The 20,505-nt window shown below is 44.3% G+C and overlaps 1 protein-coding gene across 8 annotated transcripts in view; it reads left to right on the top strand.

Moving 5' to 3' along the window:
- CTNNA2 (catenin alpha 2) overlaps positions 1 to 20,505 on the top strand; it is a 3,078,224-nt gene that overhangs the window by 482,855 nt on the left and 2,574,864 nt on the right. For all 8 annotated transcript variants that reach the window (XM_068274961.1, XM_068274945.1, XM_068274955.1 and 5 more), the window contains one exon: positions 14,032 to 14,227. In XM_068274961.1, the coding sequence (XP_068131062.1) occupies positions 14,032 to 14,227 (196 nt within the window). The remainder of the gene's footprint in view (positions 1 to 14,031; positions 14,228 to 20,505) is intronic.

Below are 20,505 nucleotides of genomic sequence, written 5' to 3' on the forward strand. Positions count from 1 at the left end.
GCTCCCCAGAACAACCTCTGCGCAGCTCACTCCAACGTCGTCTTCCAGATCTTGTCGGCCGACCTCCTGCAATTGCAACCCCTCCTGCCCAACTTGCTCTGGGATTTGGGTTTCCGAGTCCTCCTCGGACTCGCCTTGTATTTCAGTGCGCGGTGCATTTCCCACAGTTAATGGTTGTGAATCCGGGCACAACATTTCTGGCTGTTCCTCCATTGACCTTTCATAGGTGGAAGTTTGTTGGGCTGGGAATAGCTCCTGCGAATACCCCATTGTGTCCTGAGGTAATTCATAGGACTAGTTATCTGGCAGTTGTGTGCGTGGTGTCGCTGCCGGTTGTGTCAGCTTTGTGCCCACTGGCTCCTTGTAACTGGCTGAGGACTCGGACCTCGTGCGTGATGTGCTGGTGCTGCTTAACCCACTGCTGGACGCTTGAGAGGTCATCCAAGTAATTATCTGGTCCTGTTCTTTTGGATTTGTGAGGGTTGTTGTCCTGGACAACATGGGCGGTATTGAGTGGGTTTTCTTGGGTGCTCCCCTGTGGCCTGTACGTGAACCGTCAGGGGAAACACCTCTTCCCTTGCCCCTTCCTCTTTCACCGGATTTCTTCCTCATTTCACTTATCCTTACAGTACACGCTGACTGGCAGCAGTACAGTGGCAGCACAGAAATGCTATACAGTACCACTATTCCCAGCAGCGACACAGAGCACAATGCTATACAGTGGCGGGTGAGCGGTGTACTACTGTTCCCAGGCCCAGCAGACACAGAGTGGAAGTAAACACAATGCTATATAGTCTGGCTGAGCGGTGTACACAGAGTGGCAGTACACACAATGCTATATAGTCTGGCTAAGCCGTGTACACAGAGTGTCAGAAAACACAATGCTATATATAGCGTGGCTGAGCGAGGTGCACAGTGGCAGTACACACAATGCTATATTAGTCAGGCTAAGCCGTGTACACAGAGTGTCAGAAAGTACAATGCTATATATAGCGTGGCTGAGCGAGGTGCACAGTGGCAGTACACACAATGCTATATAGTCAGGCTAAGCCGTGTACACAGAGTGTCAGAAAACACAATGCTATATATAGCGTGGCTGAGCGAGGTGCACAGTGGCAGTACACACAATGCTTTATAGTCAGGCTGAGCCGTGTACACAGAGTGTCAGTAAACAATGGTATATAGTCTGGCTGAGCGGTGTACACAGAGTGTCAGTAAACAACGGTATATAGTCTGGCTGAGCGGTGTACACAGAGTGGCAGTAAACACAATGCTATATATAGCGTGGCTGAGCGAGGTGCACAGTGGCAGTACACACAATGCTATATAGTCAGGCTAAGCCGTGTACACAGAGTGTCAGAAAACACAATGCTATATATAGCGTGGCTGAGCGAGGTGCACAGTGGCAGTAGACACAATGCTATATATATAGCGTGGCTGAGCGAGGTGCACAGTGGCAGTACACACAATGCTATATATAGCGTGGCTGAGCGAGGTGCACAGTGGCAGTACACACAATGCTATATATAGCGTGGCTGAGCGAGGTGCACAGTGGCAGTACACACAATGCTATATTAGTCAGGCTAAGCCGTGTACACAGAGTGTCAGAAAACACAATGCTATATATATAGCGTGGCTGAGCGAGGTGCACAGTGGCAGTACACACAATGCTATATATAGCGTGGCTGAGCGAGGTGCACAGTGGCAGTACACACAATGCTATATATAGCGTGGCTGAGCGAGGTGCACAGTGGCAGTACACACAATGCTATATATAGCGTGGCTGAGCGAGGTGCACAGTGGCAGTACACACAATGCTATATTAGTCAGGCTAAGCCGTGTACACAGAGTGTCAGAAAACACAATGCTATATATATAGCGTGGCTGAGCGAGGTGCACAGTGGCAGTACACACAATGCTATATACAGCGTGGCTGAGCGAGGTGCACAGTGGCAGTACACACAATGCTATATATAGCGTGGCTGAGCGAGGTGCACAGTGGCAGTACACACAATGCTATATATAGCGTGGCTGAGCGAGGTGCACAGTGGCAGTACACACAATGCTATATTAGTCAGGCTAAGCCGTGTACACAGAGTGTCAGAAAACACAATGCTATATATATAGCGTGGCTAAGCGAGGTGCACAGTGGCAGTACACACAATGCTATATATAGCGTGGCTGAGCGAGGTGCACAGTGGCAGTACACACAATGCTATATATAGCGTGGCTGAGCGAGGTGCACAGTGGCAGTACACACAATGCTATATTAGTCAGGCTAAGCCGTGTACACAGAGTGTCAGAAAACACAATGCTATATATATAGCGTGGCTGAGCGAGGTACACAGTGGCAGTAAACAATGCTATATATATAGTGTGGCTGAGCGAGCGGTGTACTACTGTTCCCAGCAGCGACACACAATGACTGGGGGGGACCCTGGCTAGCGTGGCTGGAGAGTGAACTACCCTGCCTGCCTACCCAAAGCTAAACCCACAGACAAATGGCGGAGATATGACGTGGTTCGGGTATTTATTTACCCGAACCACGTGACCGTTCGGCCAATCAGAGCGCGTTCGGGCCCGAACCACGTGACCCGTTCGGCCAATCACAGCGCTAGCCGAACGTTCGGGGAACGTTCGGCCATGCGCTCTTAGTTCGGCCATGTGGCCGAACGGTTTGGCCGAGCACCGTCAGGTGTTCGGCCGAACTCGAACATCACCCGAACAGGGTGATGTTCTGCAGAACCCGAACAGTGGCGAACACTGTTCGCCCAACACTAGTTCCAAGTAGGACTGGGGTGTTCAGAGACAAGTTTATAGTTTTTGGCATTGTATTGCTGAAGAAGTATGTGAGTAGGTGTATATTTAAATAAAGGCATCCATTTAAAAGGGAGCAGAATGGCTGTAGTAGAATATTGATAAAATTGATATTTTACTACTTCATTCATAGTTGTATTACATTATTGGTACATTTACTGATATTCTACTACATTCATATACTAAAATATTTGTAATATATACAGATATTTTACAATGACCTAACCTCTCCCTACTCTCACACAGAGCCCTCCACTGGTGGGGCCTTACACTTAAAGCGGACCCAAACCAAACATATTTTTAATTAAAAATATTTAGTTGCACCACTCTGACACATACAAAAATAAATAAACACTCCTTCAAGCCTGTGAGCATTTCAGTGCATGCTTTTCACCCTTCTCTTTTCATTACTAGGGTTATACTGGGGGCAGCCATTAGCTTTTCCTCCATTGCTGGACACCACCTACTTCACCAGTTTGCCGGATTTTGTCCCGGCAATTTGAAAGGAAGGGAGGGTTCCTCCAATAAATGTAAAATATTTTATATTTGTCATCATGCAGCTGAAAAAAGGCTGCTATTCATTATTATAATTTAGAAAATAGATTTTAGTTCTGAAATCTTGTATTTTTAATTTGGGTCCACTTTAACTCTACCCTTGTGGTGCCTAACCCTTAACCCCCCACCACACTGATGGTGCCTAACCCTTACCCCATCCTCCCAGGAGGGCACCTGACCTTAACCTCCACCCAGGTGGACAACTAACCTTAACCCCAAGCACCTAACCTTAATACACACACCAACACATATGTGTGTAATCACTGGCGGTCAGTTGAGCACAGGGTGAGCCGAATGACAGTGTCAAATATTAGCCCCCCTCCGAGTTGTATTTGCTATTGCCAGCACCCAAATAACACATATGGGGGTGCGGACTATAGTATTGCAGTTATAGCATCAGGGCCGGATTTACCATAAGGCACTGTAGGCACGTGCCTGTAGGCGCCTGATGATGGAAATGCGGCTCACACTCCCCCTGAGTACCGCCCTCGTTTCCTATGCAGAGTCCCGAGCGCAGTGTAAATAACTTACAGTTTATGTACACAACAAACAATGGACAGCGCTACTTTGGACAGACTGCATCCAAATGACTACCAGCACAAAGTGTGCAAGGACTATAGACAAAGTACACACCCTGCATTCAAATAAGATGCACCTGACTACCACTGGAGGATGTTAGCTTGCATAATAGCTTGCATGCTATATTTCTGTAGGTGTGCCAATCAGAGACGGCCTGGTGATGCTTCAAATTTGAATTTCACTTCATGTCGCACCCAGGTTATGCTGTTCTGCATATGCATGGTTTTAATTTAGTTAGAGTTAGGTCCCCTTCCAGCAGAGGATGGCCTCATTTTGGTGGGAGGGTTCGAATACTTGATAATTTGCATGCAAGCTATTATGGAAACTAACATCCTCCAGTGGTAGTCAGGTGCATCTCATTTGAATGCAGGGTGTGTACTTTGTCTACTAGTAGTCCTTGCACACTTTGTGCTGGTAGTCATTTGGATGCAGTCTGTCCTAAGTAGCACTGTCTATTGTTCGCTGTGTACATAATCTGATGTCTTTGTGCTCGCTATTTGTAGCCGCAACTTGCATAGTGGGCAGCCCTAGTGCCTGCTATTATAGAAGGCAGCCTTTTAATCAAGTCTTGCACCATTTTAACTGCTCTTGTTAAAGAGAATCTGTATTGTTAAAATCGCACAAAAGTAAAGATACCAGTGCGTTAGGGGACATCTCTTATTAGCCTCTGTCACAATTTCGCTGCTCCCCGCCGCATTAAAAGTGGTTAAAAGCTGTTTTAAAAAGTTTGTTTATAAACAAACAAAATGGCCACCAAAACAGGAAGTAGGTTGATGTACAGCATGTCCACACATAGAAAATACATCCATACATAAGCAGGCTGTATACAGCCTTCCTTTTTAATCTCAAGAGATCATTTGTGTGTTTCTTTCCCCCCTGAGGGGGGAGTGCATAGCAGAACAACAACACTGAAGAACTTGGCAGCCTTCCAGACACAGGCTGACAAGTCTGACAAGAGAGAGATAAGTTGATTTATTACAGAGATGGTGATAGTAAAACGTGCTGCAGTAAGCCAGAACACATTAGAATAGATTTTGGAACTTGTAGGATGGAAGAAAAACGGATGAAATTTTTGTTACGGAGTCTCTTTAATACTGCCAAATAAAGTTTTCTCTGGACTGACTGATACAGTGTAACAATGCCTACTCTTCTTTTTTTCTTTCCTTTTATGCTGCTGTATTCAGTGTTTTGTGTTCTGGTAGAAAGCTGCAACAGCTACTTAAAATATTGTATTAAACATTCCATTAAATATTGCACTTTTCCAGCGTAGAGCATTTTCTGCCCACGTGTAAGGTGCCAAGCAAAATTCATTTACATACACGCCAGAGGAATAAATTGGATTGGTTTATGTTTCCCGTCTTGAAACTAATTCACACTCTCACCACTTAAAATCCTACGAGAGTTATTGCGTCTCCGGCACGACACCTTCTCCGACGTTCATTTCAGCGCGACTCGCAATGACCGTTCATTCGCATTGACAAGTGTATGATTGCAAAAAGCGCTCCCTGGAAGTACCTTTTGTTTTGAGGTAGCGTAGCCCGAGGGGGGAAGGCTATTAGTATAATCAGCGAGGCAATAAGGACGTGCATTCATCCGGAAGCATGGCATTAAACCTGGAAGCCAAACGCGCTGCCGCTAAATGTCAGCGGCGCCTTTATCCAGGTCGCTGCCTGTTTCCCGCAGTTTGGTGATCCATTAGGATGACAAAAAAATGAATGAATATTAATGCTGACTTATTGACACTTGTGTAAAGCGAGGCAGAGGATGAAAAAGATGCCCAGCATCTTACATAACTAAATAAATGGAATGAATATTCTTATTTAAAGGAACCTCCAACATTCATACACAGGAATATGTATATATTATTAAAACTAAATGTGTCCAGGTACCGGCCAAGCACAATTATAAGTGTATAGGAGTAGCCCGGATATAATATAACTTCTGTTATAGTAAACCTGCTTTTTGACCCCTTCGGTATTCTAAATCTGGCTATAGTGGAAAGTGGGCGGGCGCATGAGCCTTGGTCAATGGGCAGGTTGGCAGCCAATTGTAGCCTGCTCTCTATCTTCAGCCTACTCTGGACCTGAGTGGATTACCTCAAAAGCACCAGCCGGTGAGGCCTAAACGTCCTCTGTAAGCTGCTGCCTGACCACTGAGGGAATTGCCTGTCATCTGTGACTTGCTTGTGCATGGCTGCAATGATACTGCTTCATCCAGGCTGCACAGAAATGTAGACAGAGAAGCACACTTCCCCACCACATGGGCCATGCAAGTCTATAGACTTGCGATGCACCAGAAGCAGACCCGGATTTACCTCACAGGAGCCTATAGGCACAGATGTCCAGGCACCTTAGACTTCACTCTCCATGAACCTACTACCCCCACCAAACTGCAATGCAAGTGTGCTGGCTGTCCCAGCTGTCACTTCTCCCTTACTTTCCTTGCCCGTCATAGGTAGCTACAGGTGTCCCCTTAGTATTAGGTAGACAGAAATACCCTCAATAAGTATTTGGTAGCTAAAGGAATCTCAGTATTAAGTAGCTAGAGGTGCCCAGACTGAAGGAAGGTCTTGTCAGTAGAATGCTAAATGCAGGGTTAGTAACCTCTCATTTACACTCTCATAGGAAAGGATTGAGGCGCTCAGGGAGGGGAGTGAGCCGCCTAGGCAAGGGCCTACAGTGCCTCTTGGTAAGTCTGGCCCTGACCAGAAGTATTCAAATTGCCACAATCCTGACGCAAAGGTTCCAGCGCCTTACTGCGTGAAACGTGCCTACCGCATGGATTATGCAGTAATGCAAGTCAATGAGCAATGCAGCAAGTGTGGAGCGATGGGACTCCCGGTGACATACTTCCTGCTCAGCAGGAAATATGTCACTAGCCGTGCGGCATGGCACAGGTTCATATGAAGACTGATTTCTGCTGTTCGGTTCTGGCACCACATCACACCGCTATTATTAACCTGTCTGAAGTTTATTGGAAAAAACACGAAGAAGAAAGTTCCAGACAAGACTGGAAATGAGTTTATTTACAGGCGGCAGGGGACAAGTGGGAAGAGAAGGACAAAGCAAAGGATATTACTGAAAATGTACTCATAGGTGAAGTTACACTTCAGATATTACATTAATTATGGAGTAATCCCCAGCATTGGTGCCTGTGGCATTACTTATTGCAGCTAATGAGATGCCAACACTTTTCTTTCTGTAAAGAGATTGTGACACATCTGATAGTAAGATGCTGCCCACATTTCCTCAGGCTGCTGGAGATTAGTGTGACTATCCACACCTATTACTGAAACACAACATCAGCTGCTGGTGGGGATACTCATAGCTCCCAACTTCCCCTCTTTCTGATGGAGGCCTTCTTAAAACAGAAGGAATACACAATAATTCAGCTTTAAAGAGAAACTCCAACCTAGAATTGAACTTTATCCCAATCAGTAGCTGATACCCCCTTTTACATGAGAAATATAATGATTTTCACAAACAGACCATCAGGGGGCGCTGTATGACTGATTTTGTGCTGAAACCCCTTCCACAAGAAGCTCTGAGTACCGCGGTACTCTGGGCAAACTGCCACAATGTAACAATGTTCACAGACAGGAATTAGCTGTTTACAGCTGTCTGTAACAGCCAAAACAGCTAGGAGCAGCTACATAACCTGCCCACAGTAAAAATGTCACCATGTAATACATGTCAAATACTGACTAAATCATTTATACATAATTATGGTAAAAAATGAAGCACTTTTTTTACTACATTATTTTCACTGGAGTTCCTCTTTAAGTGAACATCTGTGGTTACCCACAATGCACCACTGCTGAATATGCAAGTTATCTCTTTATTCCTCTGTGAGCCAGACAAGCATCCACAACCACTGGTGTATAGCAAGCCTATTGCTTTAAATTTTACTGAGCCACAGCAGCCCCATATGCAGACAGCCTGTGGGATAGGGCTTGGACCAGTACAACAGAGTAACCAAGCAGCTCGGGGTGACCCAAAACCACAAAGAGGGTATGGGAGACTAAAATAGACCAAAAAGCCCTCTTGCTAAAGCATTTGCTTTTTATTAGGAGGGCTTTTTGGTCTCTTTTAGTCCCCTATACTCTCCTTGTGGTTTTGGGTCACCCCGAGCTGCTTGGTTAATGTGTCTTTCTGGGGACAGTCCCTCTTTTGGAACCAAATCCCCCTGTCCCTCTGTCTCCCTCATCTGTCCCTCTTTCAGGACAGATGTACAGATCTCTGTTAATATATCTATTTGTATACTGAAAATGTGTTTAACCACTTCAGGACCACAGTCTTTTCGCCCCTTAAGGACCAGAGCCTTTTTCTCCATTCAGACCACTGCAGCTTTCACGGTTTATTGCTCGCTCATACAACCTACCACCTAAATGAATTTTACCTCCTTTTCTTGTCACTAATACAGCTTTCTTTTGGTGCTATTTGATTGCTCCTGCGATTTTTACTTTTTATTATATTCAGCAAAAAAGACATGAATTTTGGCAAAAAAATGATTTTTTTAACTTTCTGTGCTGACATTTTTCAAATAAAGTAAAATTTCTGTATACATGCAGCGCGAAAAATGTGGACAAACATGTTTTTGATTAAAAAAAACCCATTCAGTGTATATTTATTGGTTTGGGTAAAAGTTATAGCGTTTACAAACTATGGTGCCAAAAGTGAATTTTCCCATTTTCAAGCATCTCTGACTTTTCTGCGCACCTGTCAGGTTTCATGAGGGGCTAAAATTCCAGGATAGTACAAATACCCCCCAAATGACCCCATTTTGGAAAGAAGACATCCCAAAGTATTCAGTGAGAGGCATGGTGAGTTCATAGAAGATTTTATTTTTTGTCACAAGTTAGCGGAAAATGACACTTTCTAACAAAAAAAAGAAAAAAAAAAAGTTTCCATTTCTTCTAACTTGCGACAAAAAAAAATTAAATCTGCCACGGACTCACTATGCTCCTCTCTGAATACCTTGAAGTGTCTACTTTCCAAAATGGGGTCATTTGTGGGGTGTGTTCACTGTCCTGGCATTTTGGGGGGTGCCTAATTGTAAGCACCCCTGTAAAGCCTAAAGATGCTCATTGGACTTTTGGCCCCTTAGCGCAGTTAGGCTGCAAAAAAGTGCCACACATGTGGTATTGCCGTACTCAGGAGAAGTAGTATAATGTGTTTTGGGGTGTATTTTTACACATACCCATGCTGGGTGGGAGAAATATCTCCATAAATGACAATTGTTTTATTTTTTTTACACACAATTGTCTATTTATAGAGATATTTCTGCCACTCAGCATGGGTATGTGGAAAAATACACCCCAAAACACATTATACTACTTCTCCTGAGTACGGCGATACCACATGTGTGGCACTTTTTTGCACCCTAACTGCGCTAAGGGGCCCAAAGTTCAATGAGTACCTTTAGGATTTCACAGGTCATTTTGAGAAATTTCGTTTCAAGACTACTCCTCACGGTTTAGGGCCCCTAAAATGCCAGGACAGTATAGGAACCCCACAAATTACCCCATTTTAGAAAGAAGACACCCCAAGGTATTTCGTTAGGAGGATGGTGAGTTCATAGAAGATTTTTTTTTTTTTGTCACAAGTTAGCGGAAATTGATTTTAATTGTTTTTTTTCACAAAGTGTCATTTTCCGCTAACTTGTGACAAAAAATAAAATCTTCTATGAACTCACCATACTCCTAACGGAATACCTTGGGGTGTCTTCTTTCTAAAATGGGGTCATTTGTGGGGTTCCTATACTGCCCTGGCATTTTAGGGGCCCTAAACCGTGAGGAGTAGTCTTGAAACCAAATGTCGCAAAATGACCTGTGAAATCCTAAAGGTACTCATTGGACTTTGGGCCTCTTAGCGCACTTAGGGTGCAAAAAAGTGCCACACATGTGGTACCGCCGTACTCAGGAGAAGTAGTACAATGTGTTTTGGGGTGTATTTTTACACATACCCATGCTGGGTGGGAGAAATATCTCTGTAAATGACAATTGTTTGATTTTGTTTTACACACAATTGTCCTTTTACAGAGACATTTCTCCCACCCAGCATGGGTATGTGTAAAAATACACCCCAAAACACAATAAACTACTTCTTCTGAGTACGGCGATACCACATGTGTGACACTTTTTTGCAACCTAGGTGCGCTAAGGGGCCTAACGTCCTATTCACAGGTCATTTTGAGGCCTTTGGATTCTAGACTACTGCTCACGGTTTAGGGCCCCTAAAATGCCAGGGCAGTATAGGAACCCCACAAGTGACCCCCATTTTAGAAAGAAGACACCCCAAGGTATTCTGTTAGGAGTATGGTGAGTTCATAGAAGATTTTTTTTTTGTCACAAGTTAGCGGAAAATGACACTTTGTGAAAAAAAAAAACAATACATATCAATTTCCGCTAACTTGTGACAAAAAATAAAATCTTCAATGAACTCATCATACACCTAACAGAATACCTTGGGGTGTCTTCTTTCTAAAATGGGGTCACTTGTGGGGTTCCTATACTGCCCTGGCATTTTAGGGGCCCTAAAACGTGAGGAGTAGTCTTGAACCCAAATGTCTCAAAATGACCTGTGAAACCCTAAATGTACTCATTGGACTTTGGGCCCCTTAGCACAGTTAGGCTGCAAAAAAGTGTCACACATGTGGTATCGCCGTACTCAGAAGAAGTAGTATAATGTGTTTTGTGATGTATTTTTACATATAACCATGCTGGGTGGGAGAAATATCTCTGTAAATGACACATTTTTGATTTTTTTTACACACAATTGTCCATTTACAGAGAGATTTCTCACACCCAGCATGGGTATGTGTAAAAATACACCACAAAACACATTATACTACTTATCCTGAGTATGGCGATACCACATGTGTGACACTTTTTTGCAGCCTAGGTGCGCTAAGGGGCCCAACGTCCTATTCACAGGTCATTTTGAGGCATTTGTTTTCTAGACTACTCCTCACGGTTTAGGGCCCCTAAAATGCCAGGGCAGTATAGGAACCCCACAAGTGACCCCATTTTAGAAAGAAGACACCCCAAGGTATTCCGTTAGGGGTATGGTGAGTTCATAGAAGATTTTATTTTTTGTCACAAGTTAGTGAAAAATGACACTTTGTGAAAAAAACAATAAAAATCTAATTTCCGCTAACTTTTGACAAAAAATAAAATCTTCTATGAACTCATCATACACCTAACAGAATACCTTGGGGTGTCTTCTTTCTAAAATGGGGTCACTTGTGGGGTTCCTATACTGCCCTGGCATTTTACGGGCCCAAAACTGTGAGTAGTCTGGAAACCAAATTTCTCAAAATGACTGATCAGGGGTATAAGCATCTGCAAATTTTGATGACAGGTGGTCTATGAGGGGGCAAATTTTGTGGAACCGGTCATAAGCAGGGTGGCCTCTTAGATGACAGGATGTTTTGGGCCTGATCTGATGGATAGGAGTGCTAGGGGGTGACAGGAGGTGATTGATGGGTGTCTCAGGGGGCGGTTAGAGGGGAAAATAGATGCAATCAATGCACTGGGGAGGTGATCGGAAGGGGGTCTGAGGGGGACCTGAGGGTTTGGCCGAGTGATCAGGAGCCCACACGGGGCAAATTAGGGCCTGATCTGATGGGAAGGTGTGCTAGGGGGTGACAGGAGGTGATTGATGGGTGTCTCAAGGTGTGATTAGAGGGGGGAAATAGATGCAAGCAATGCACTAGCGAGGTGATCAGGGCTGGGGTCTGAGGACGTTCTGAGGTGTGGGCGGGTGATTGGGTGCCCGCAAGGGGCAGATTAGGGTCTAATCTGATGGGTAACCGTGACAGGTGGTGATAGGGGGTGATTGATGGGTAATTAGTGGGTGTTTAGAGGAGAGAAGAGATGTAAACACTGCACTTGGGAGGTGATCTGATGTCGGATCTGCGGGCGATCTATTGGTGTGGGTGGGTGATCAGATTGCCCGCAAGGGGCAGGTTAGGGGCTGATTGATGGGTGGCAGTGACAGGGGGTGATTGATGGGTGGCAGTGACAGGGGGTGATTGATAGGTGATTGACAGGTGATCAGTGGGTTATTACAGGGAATAACAGATGTAAATATTGCACTGGCGAATTGATAAGGGGGGGTCTGAGGGCAATCTGAGCGTGTGGGCGGGTGATTGGGTGCCGGCAAGGGGCAGATTAGGGTCTAATCTGATGGGTAACAGTGACAGGTGGTGATAGGGGGTGATTGATGGGTGATTGATGGGTAATTAGTGGGTGTTTAGAGGAGAGAAGAGATGTAAACACTGCATTTGGGAGGTGATCTGATGTCGGATCTGCGGGCGATCTATTGGTGTGGGTGGGTGATCAGATTGCCCGCAAGGGGCAGGTTAGGGGCTGATTGATGGGTGGCAGTGACAGGGGGTGATTGACGGGTGATTGACAGGTGATTGACAGGTGATTAACAGGTGATCAGGGGGGATAGATGCATACAGTACACGGGGGGGGGGGGGGGTCTGGGGAGAATCTGAGGGGTGGGGGGGTGATCAGGAGGGAGTAGGGGGCAGATTAGGGACTAAAAAAAAATAGCGTTGACAGATAGTGACAGGGAGTGATTGATGGGTGATTAGGGGGGTGATTGGGTGCAAACAGTGGTCTGGGGGGTGGGCAGGGGGGGGGTCTGAGGGGTGCTGTGGGCGATCAGGGGGCAGGGGGGGGGGAAATCAGTGTGCTTGGGTGCAGACTAGGGTGGCTGCAGCCTGCCCTGGTGGTCCCTCGGACACTGGGACCACCAGGGCAGGAGGCAGCCAGTATAATAGGCTTTGTATACATTACAAAGCCTATTATACACTTTCCGTGCGGCGATCGGGCAGCTAGTAACCCGCCGGCGCTTCCGAACGGCCGGCGGGTTACAGCGAGCGGTGGGCGGAGCCAGTCCCCGGCGGCTGATCGCGTCACAAATGACGCGATCGCCGCATAGCCACTCCCGCAGCCGCCCCCGCCGATGGGCGTATTGCGGTCGTTTGGGCCCGGACTTTGCCGCCGCCCATCGGCTGGGGGCGGTCGTTAAGTGGTTAAATAGCTCCAAACTTTATCCCCATCCTTTTAATTGATATATTTCTTAATTCCAAATATCAATATGGATAAAAACTTCATTGACTTGGTGTTGAGGACTGGTGTGGGGCCCGTAAATCATGAGGGGAGGGCGATATCCCTCTCCCTACATCAGTTAACTCTGTGTGTACTTTCTAGCTTTTGCAGGTGACAAGTCTCACTGGCTGCCTTTCTCTCTCACTAATTGAGTTGTTCAGACAACATGTGGGCTTTCAGTGTCTGAGGAGTACTGGTGTGCAGTCTAAAGGTGCCCATACACTCGTCAGATTGGCAGCAGATAGATAAGAAATGCATCTGATGATCTATCTGATGCGTTTTTAGAACATTTTTTACCAGGATAGAATTCCAATAGATTTCAGTTTGAAATCTATTGAAATTCTATCTGATGGCATTTTTTTGCCATCAGATTTCCATTAAGGCCAATGCAAACTGATAAGCAATCTCATCAGATCGACCTAAATTTTCCATCCTGCCAGCTCGATGGAAATCCATCGAAATCGGCCATCGATCGGTCGATTGGCCAACCGATTTGCAAACGATTAATCGATCGATCGATCGGGATCGATCGGTCGGCCAGAAAATCGGCTGAGTGTATGGGCCCCTTAAATGTATGTCTTATCTGCTAAATTGAGTAAACATCCTGTGTGTAAAACCTGAAACCAAGGCAGGATTTTCACACATTTTTTTTCTGTCAAAGAAAACTAGTCTGTAGTCTTCTGAGTGATGCAGAGACCAGCAGTGGCTGTGATGTTACATTTCAATTAATAATAATAATTAAAAAAAATCACCCCTGCTAATGGATGCAGCTAAAATCTACACAAACCAAAGTACAGATTTTGGCAATGATTTTTAACATGAAAAGTAGGAACATGCTTACACAGCTATTAAATAAGACTTAGACATAATTTATACATTGAAGTTTTATAACACTTGCTTGTGAATATTTGTCCTTTAAGCTGTGTTTTCTAATTATTCTCTGTTGATTCTCACAGGTAACCACCTTGGTGAACACCAGCAATAAGGGCCCCTCTGGCAAAAAGAAAGGTCGATCTAAAAAGGCCCATGTGCTTGCAGCATCGGTGGAACAGGCCACCCAGAACTTCCTGGAAAAGGGGGAGCAGATTGCTAAAGACAGTCAAGACTTGAAGGAGGAACTAATCTCCGCTGTAGATGACGTTCGAAAACAAGGTAGGTCTGTAGATTACCTACAAGGGAAGTTCTAGAACTGCTGGAATGGTGAGCAAATAATTAAACAGCCAGGGCGCAGCAGTCTGTGCAGCCATTTGGAATACTGCACATAGGTTTTAATGTAGCAATGGACGCCGCATCCACGATGATCCATCAGAACCTTTCTACAGCTTTGAGGAGCAGTTTGGCCACAGTTTGGACACGAGTCCCCAGATGCATGAGCTTGAATTTTCCATAGTAGTAATAACGATGCAAAATAATAATAAATGTTTTTACTTTATTTGCCTACATAAATATTACCTGTCACATAAGGCTTTGTTTTAACACTGCCAGGATCGGTGGATCTCAGTTTAATAACTCACCCGCTAGTGTGTAATTCATTAGACAGGTGAAGTTCTGCATCAGCAAGACAGTTGCAGTCATTTTTCCTGAAGTTTTCTGAAGCTCTAGCCACCCCCACTGCGATGTCACTCAGCAGCCACCAACTAGGCCATGGAAGGGAGTGTGGCAACACAGGTGAGCTTTGGAATACTTTAGAAAAAAATGCCACGGCATGTGTGTTGGAGTATATGGCATTAAAGACCACCTCCAAAGAGAGGTCTGAATGGAAATACATATATGTAGTCTATGCACTGTGTACAGTTAGATGAACATATAAAGTTTACATCTGGTACATCATAGTGGATAGAACACTGACACACATTTATATCTGTAGCAGCAATTCCTTATTTCTCCTAATGCTGAAGCTTTGTGTCTAACCCTCCAGCCTGGTTCCCTCCCCTGCCCCTCCCTCCCCTGCCCTCTGCCTGCCTGGATCAAATTACTTCTCTTTTCACAGTGTGTAATGTCGGGAATAGACGGGACGTTTCCGCGGCTCGATTATGCCACCGCTCGTCCCGCTCGATTCCCGCTCGTCCCCGTGGGCGATTCTCTTATCTTCTGCTCGTTTTCCTTATCTTTTTCTATTGTCCCGCCCGCGGTATCGAGCACGGAATCGATCCGGCGGGCAATCGGACACGTCGGAAATTATCAATCGAGCCATCTAATGGCTCGATCGAGCCACGGAAACGCACCGTATATTCCCGGCATAACAGAGAGGAGACACAGTAGAACTGCTGTAGTCTGTCTTACACATGTTTGTTTGCTATAATTCCTATTTCAGATGTCTGTCTGCCTGCCTAGATTAGATCACATGGACATGAGGGGTGGAGTTATTACATCAATCCCCCAGCAGCCTTTGCACCTATGGTTTGATAAGAAAAAAAATGCTAGGGCTTAATTTCATACTGGCGGCAGGGATTTCAAGACCATATATGGAATACGGACCCTGAGGGTGAGAAAATCACACTTTATCATGTGTGATTTTATATATCTTGGCAACTTACTAGGTTTAAAGCAAACTGTAATTTATAATTTAGGTACTCTTTAATCATCCACCAGGCAACCTAGGCAGGTGCTTGGGGCCTAGAGGGAGTCAAGGGGCCCACCCGTCACCTTCTTTGACCTCTCTTCACTTCAGCTTACCAAAATGACTACAAGAGGGCTCCAAATCCACTACCTTGCCTAGGGCCCCATGCATTACAGGCAAGCGGATGAGTTATAAACCCTGACTCCCACTGATCCTGACAGCATTAGGACCTAAAGCTTTACATGATGGGCTCTGTCTTTTTCACTGGAAGCAGAATTTAGCTTTAAAGTGTGTTCCTATATTGTGCAACACAGATATATTTAAAAAAAAAAAGTTTTTACTAATTTACTAACCTGTCCCAAGCCCGTACTGTATTCAGATATGTCCCCGGGGGAGGAATGCATTTTGATGACTTTCAGCCAATGACCACAGTTAGGACACAAGTCTCTAGATACAGTGTGAGGACTGGAGCTTGAATTCTGCATAGTAGTAATTACGATGCAAAAACATAATGAAAAATTTCACACTATTGAGAAATTAATTTTGCATGTAATTGAATTATGATGCGTAATTTAGCAATGATATAATTAGTTTTGGAACTTGGGACTTTCAAGGGTCGAGTAGATCAAAGATCATTACAATACATTAAAGGTAGACATCAGGGGCTTGTAGATCATTAAAACTCGATTTTATTAACATATCACAAATAAGATTGCGCATAATAAACAGACATAAAATAAAACCATTTTAGTGACCATAGGCCCTTTTCCACTAGCAATCGCTAGCGTTTGTGCGAAACGCTAGTGATTGTGATTCAGCACAGTCCTAATTTTTCCCGGCGATTGCGCTTCAGTAAAAAACAAATAGCGGTAGTGGAAATTGCCTACCACGATTCCTATGTTGTGTAGCAAACCCTAGCGATTTTAAAATCGCGATTAAAATCGCGATTAATAACAGATGACATTCTCTGAGGCATGGCTTCTCTGCGCATGTAGAGCCTGAGTTTGGTGCGGCTATAGTAATAATGCTATAATGCGCAGCCCCCGCATAGGTAATAGAGTATCCGGCAAAATCGTCAGACCCTGAATTACTTCTCCCTCTGAGTTGCTACGACTCGAAGGGGGAATAGGAATTAACACCGCCCGGAATTTCACCGGCAGCAGGGTGAGTTGTCATTCATCTCACCCTGCGCCAAAGTGACTGGGCGGTAGAGTGCAGTGTGTGCACCTTCACAGTAGTGATGAGCAGAAAATACGCCAATGCACACATCATAATTTGCAATTAGGCATCGTAAACGCAATGCACAATTTAGGCTTGATTCACTAAACCGTGATAACTCAAATATCACGCCTTATCAAAGATATCACACCTTATGAAAAGATATCACACCTTATCAAAGATATCACGTGTTATCAAAGTTAGCACGCCTTATCAGAGTAGCATAGCGAGCGCTACGAACTTATGCTTGCTAATTGGCAATGGCACTCGTCCTGCCCTGAGCCCCTGTGGGGTTGTAGCGCTTGCTATGCTACTCTGATAAGGCGTGTTAACTTTGATAAGGTGTGATGTCTTTTCATAAGGTGTGATGTCTTTTCATAAGGGGCTCGATTCACAAAGCGGTGCTAACCCAGTTAGAGACTTTAGGCGTGATAACCATTGCATCACGCTGGTGAAAAGCCAGTTTATGCATGATAAGTTTAGGTGTGATAAGTTTAGGTGTGATAAGTTTAGGAATGCTAAGTTTAGATAAGTGTAGATAGCGTGCAAAGTCCCGCACGCAAAGCAGCGCCATTAAACTCTATGCGAAGTGCATACTTTGCTAGCGCAAAACTTTTGATCAGCTGTGCACTACGGTGCTAACGCAGTTGGTGCTTAAACTTATCATGCCTAAACTTATCACACCTAAACTTATCATGCCTAAACTTATCACACCTAAACTTATCACACCTAAACTTATCATGCCTAAACTGAGTTTAGGCGTGATAAAGGGCTTTTCACCAGCGTGCTAACTGTTAGCACCGCTTTGTGAATCAGGCCCATGGTGTGATGTCTTTTCATAAGGTGTGATGTCTTTTCATAAGGTGTGATATCTTTTCATAAGGTGTGATATTTGAGTTATCACGGTTTAGTGAATCAAGCCCTTTGTGTGGAAACAAAATCGCTAGGTGTAATTACGCATGTTTGCGTAATTCATGCAAACATTTTGTTTGCGTTATGCTGCGGCTCCATAGACTTAAATGGCAGACGAACGTCCGCCAACTTGACCAATTAATAGCAAAGCCCCATTATGTGCTAGAAACGCCATATTTGCAGGGTATGTGGAGGATGACAGTGGGTAAAAGAGGAAAATGTTTTTTTCAAAAAGACCTTATGGTTTTTAAGTAAATCGATTTTAAATTTTTCATGCAGAGTGTGGGAAATGTTTCAGCAGCCGCCGACTTTAGCGGTTAATAGCAAAGCCCCTGTAAGTGCTAGAAACACCAAAAAGACCTTATAGTTTTTGAGAAAATCAATTTTAAAGTTAGAGGAAAAAAGTAGCAAAGTTACTGCTCTAAAATGACAGATAATGTATTAACATGTATATATTTTTTTTAAATATACAGTATATATATATATATATATATATATATATATATATATATACATATACATATACATATATATATATATGTTCAGGGTGTGGGAAATATTAAAAACATGATGTGGAGTTCCCCCTCCCAAGCCTCTTTAACTCCTTGCATGCAGGCTTGGATAGAATGCAGAGCCCTGGCTGTGTGGGGCTTTACACCCTGAGCTATACCAGTCCGCATGGTCCATAGTTTGGGGGGGCTCTGGGCAGGAGAGGGGCGGCCAAGTCTTCCTATCCTCCCTCCCCAGAGCCCTTGTCCAATCTATGGACAAGGGGCTCTTCCCTCACCTACTGTGCCGGAGGAGGTAGGGGTCCACGACGGGGGGGGGGGGGGGGGGTACATGGTGGCATCTGGGAATCCCCTTTAAGAAGGGGACCCTCAAATTTACATTTACAAGTAAATGTACGCGTAATTGCATAATTACAGGCGTAATTACGATTCACAATCGTAGTATACTGTACTGTACGTAACGCAATTGCAATTACGCAATGCGTAAATGCAAAACATTATGTGAAATTTCACATAATTGGCCAGTTACGAGCACCACTTCTTCACAGATCATGTTGATAGCTATCTTGATCTATTTTCCCTACAGGCGCTTTGATACTAATGTGTTGTGGTAAGCAATTTTACTGCAAGAGGCCGCTAAGTCACTGAAAGTCTATGGAGAATATCATACTTAAAGTGATGTAACACGCTGTAACGGAAGTAGTTAAGTCACCGCAAACCCACCACAAAGTCATCCATGTATTACCACATGACCCATGCCTACTGCACAGATTATGCAGTAATGCAAGTCTATGGCAACGCAGTAAGTTACATAGTTGAAAAAATACATCCGTCCATCAAGTCCAACCACGATGGAGCGTGGTAAAACTCAGCGGACATGCATGTCCAGCAGGGAAGTACGTCACTGAGTGGGGCGGGCCTATGCATATTACCCTGTCAGTGCTGTCTGACGCATAGTAATATGAAAGTAGCTTTGGTGTGGTGTGATTTTCAGAACAAGTGTGGAACCAACTCCAGTATATTGTAGTCTAAGGTTAGAGCAGACTCTAGAAAGCACAGGCAGGGGCGTGACAACAGACCCTGCAAGGGATGCAGCCGCCCTGTCCTAAGAGGCTGACGACTAAGGAACGTGGAGAGAAAAAAAAAACTTTCTGCTCTCTTCACAATTTGTCTAATAACTGCATCTGCTCAGCCACTGATAAGGAATCATACAAAGTTTTGCAGACAAAGATTTGTAGACAGTCCCTATTCAGTGTTCAGCAGGGTCTTGTGTACAGTGCCCAGCCCCGACCGTTTTACCCCTCCTCATGCTCTGTACTGTAGTGATGTTTATCTGCATGGAAAAAACACATTCAAGTGTTCACTAGCCAATTAAATAACATTGGTTCTCAGTTTACCAGTGCATAAAGCGAAGGGGGGCATCATACGTTTTGCAGGGGGGTCCAGTTATTTCTAGTTAAGCCCCTGAGCAAAGGAGCAGATAAACATTAAACTGCTCTTCTTCAATACACTAATAAACAATTATGCCCGCAACTCAGACTATGTTTTAGATTTTGGCCCTTTACATGATTGAGTTTGACAACCCCGGGCTAAACAAGGTTCAGAGTTTCCATGTAAAGAAGTAACTGAATTAAAAACAGCTTATTTTACTTCTTAGACTTCTTGCGTGCTGAATATTGAATATGCACCGAGAAAGGCATGTAAATCCAAGGATGGGGCGATGATTGAAGTGCAAATTCCTAAGAAAACAATATTAGTGGTGAGAGACATCAGAAGACTGTGGGCTGTATCAGTGCCTCTCATCATATCATCCAGGGGCGAGGATGTTCTCCTCTGTACTTTGATATCAGTAGCAGGTATACAGCAGCTCATTAATGGCTTACAGGCCCCAGCCTTCCCCAGTCATATGTATAATGCATTATCATTCTTCCTTTATCTATATGCAGAGAAGAAAAAAAACACACATCCTTTTTAGCGTAAAGATTTGGACAGGAAATTTCGGTTGCTTTTCTCCATAAAAGTGTTTTTCTGCTTTTTTTGTTTTGCTTTCTCCCACCAATACCTTTTGTAATATATGCATTCATTTTTACTTAAAATATCACTATGGGGAAAACAATACAAAGTATCCACAGATAGAAAATCAGATACCTCTGCAGTCTAGTCCTCAGCCTGTTTCTTCTTTACTTTTCAAGTGTCTCCTGAATCAATGCTGCTGTGAATTTTTTTAGTGA

The sequence above is a fragment of the Hyperolius riggenbachi genome, chromosome 1 (genome assembly GCF_040937935.1).
Source record: "Hyperolius riggenbachi isolate aHypRig1 chromosome 1, aHypRig1.pri, whole genome shotgun sequence".
NCBI classification, from domain to species: domain Eukaryota; kingdom Metazoa; phylum Chordata; class Amphibia; order Anura; family Hyperoliidae; genus Hyperolius; species Hyperolius riggenbachi.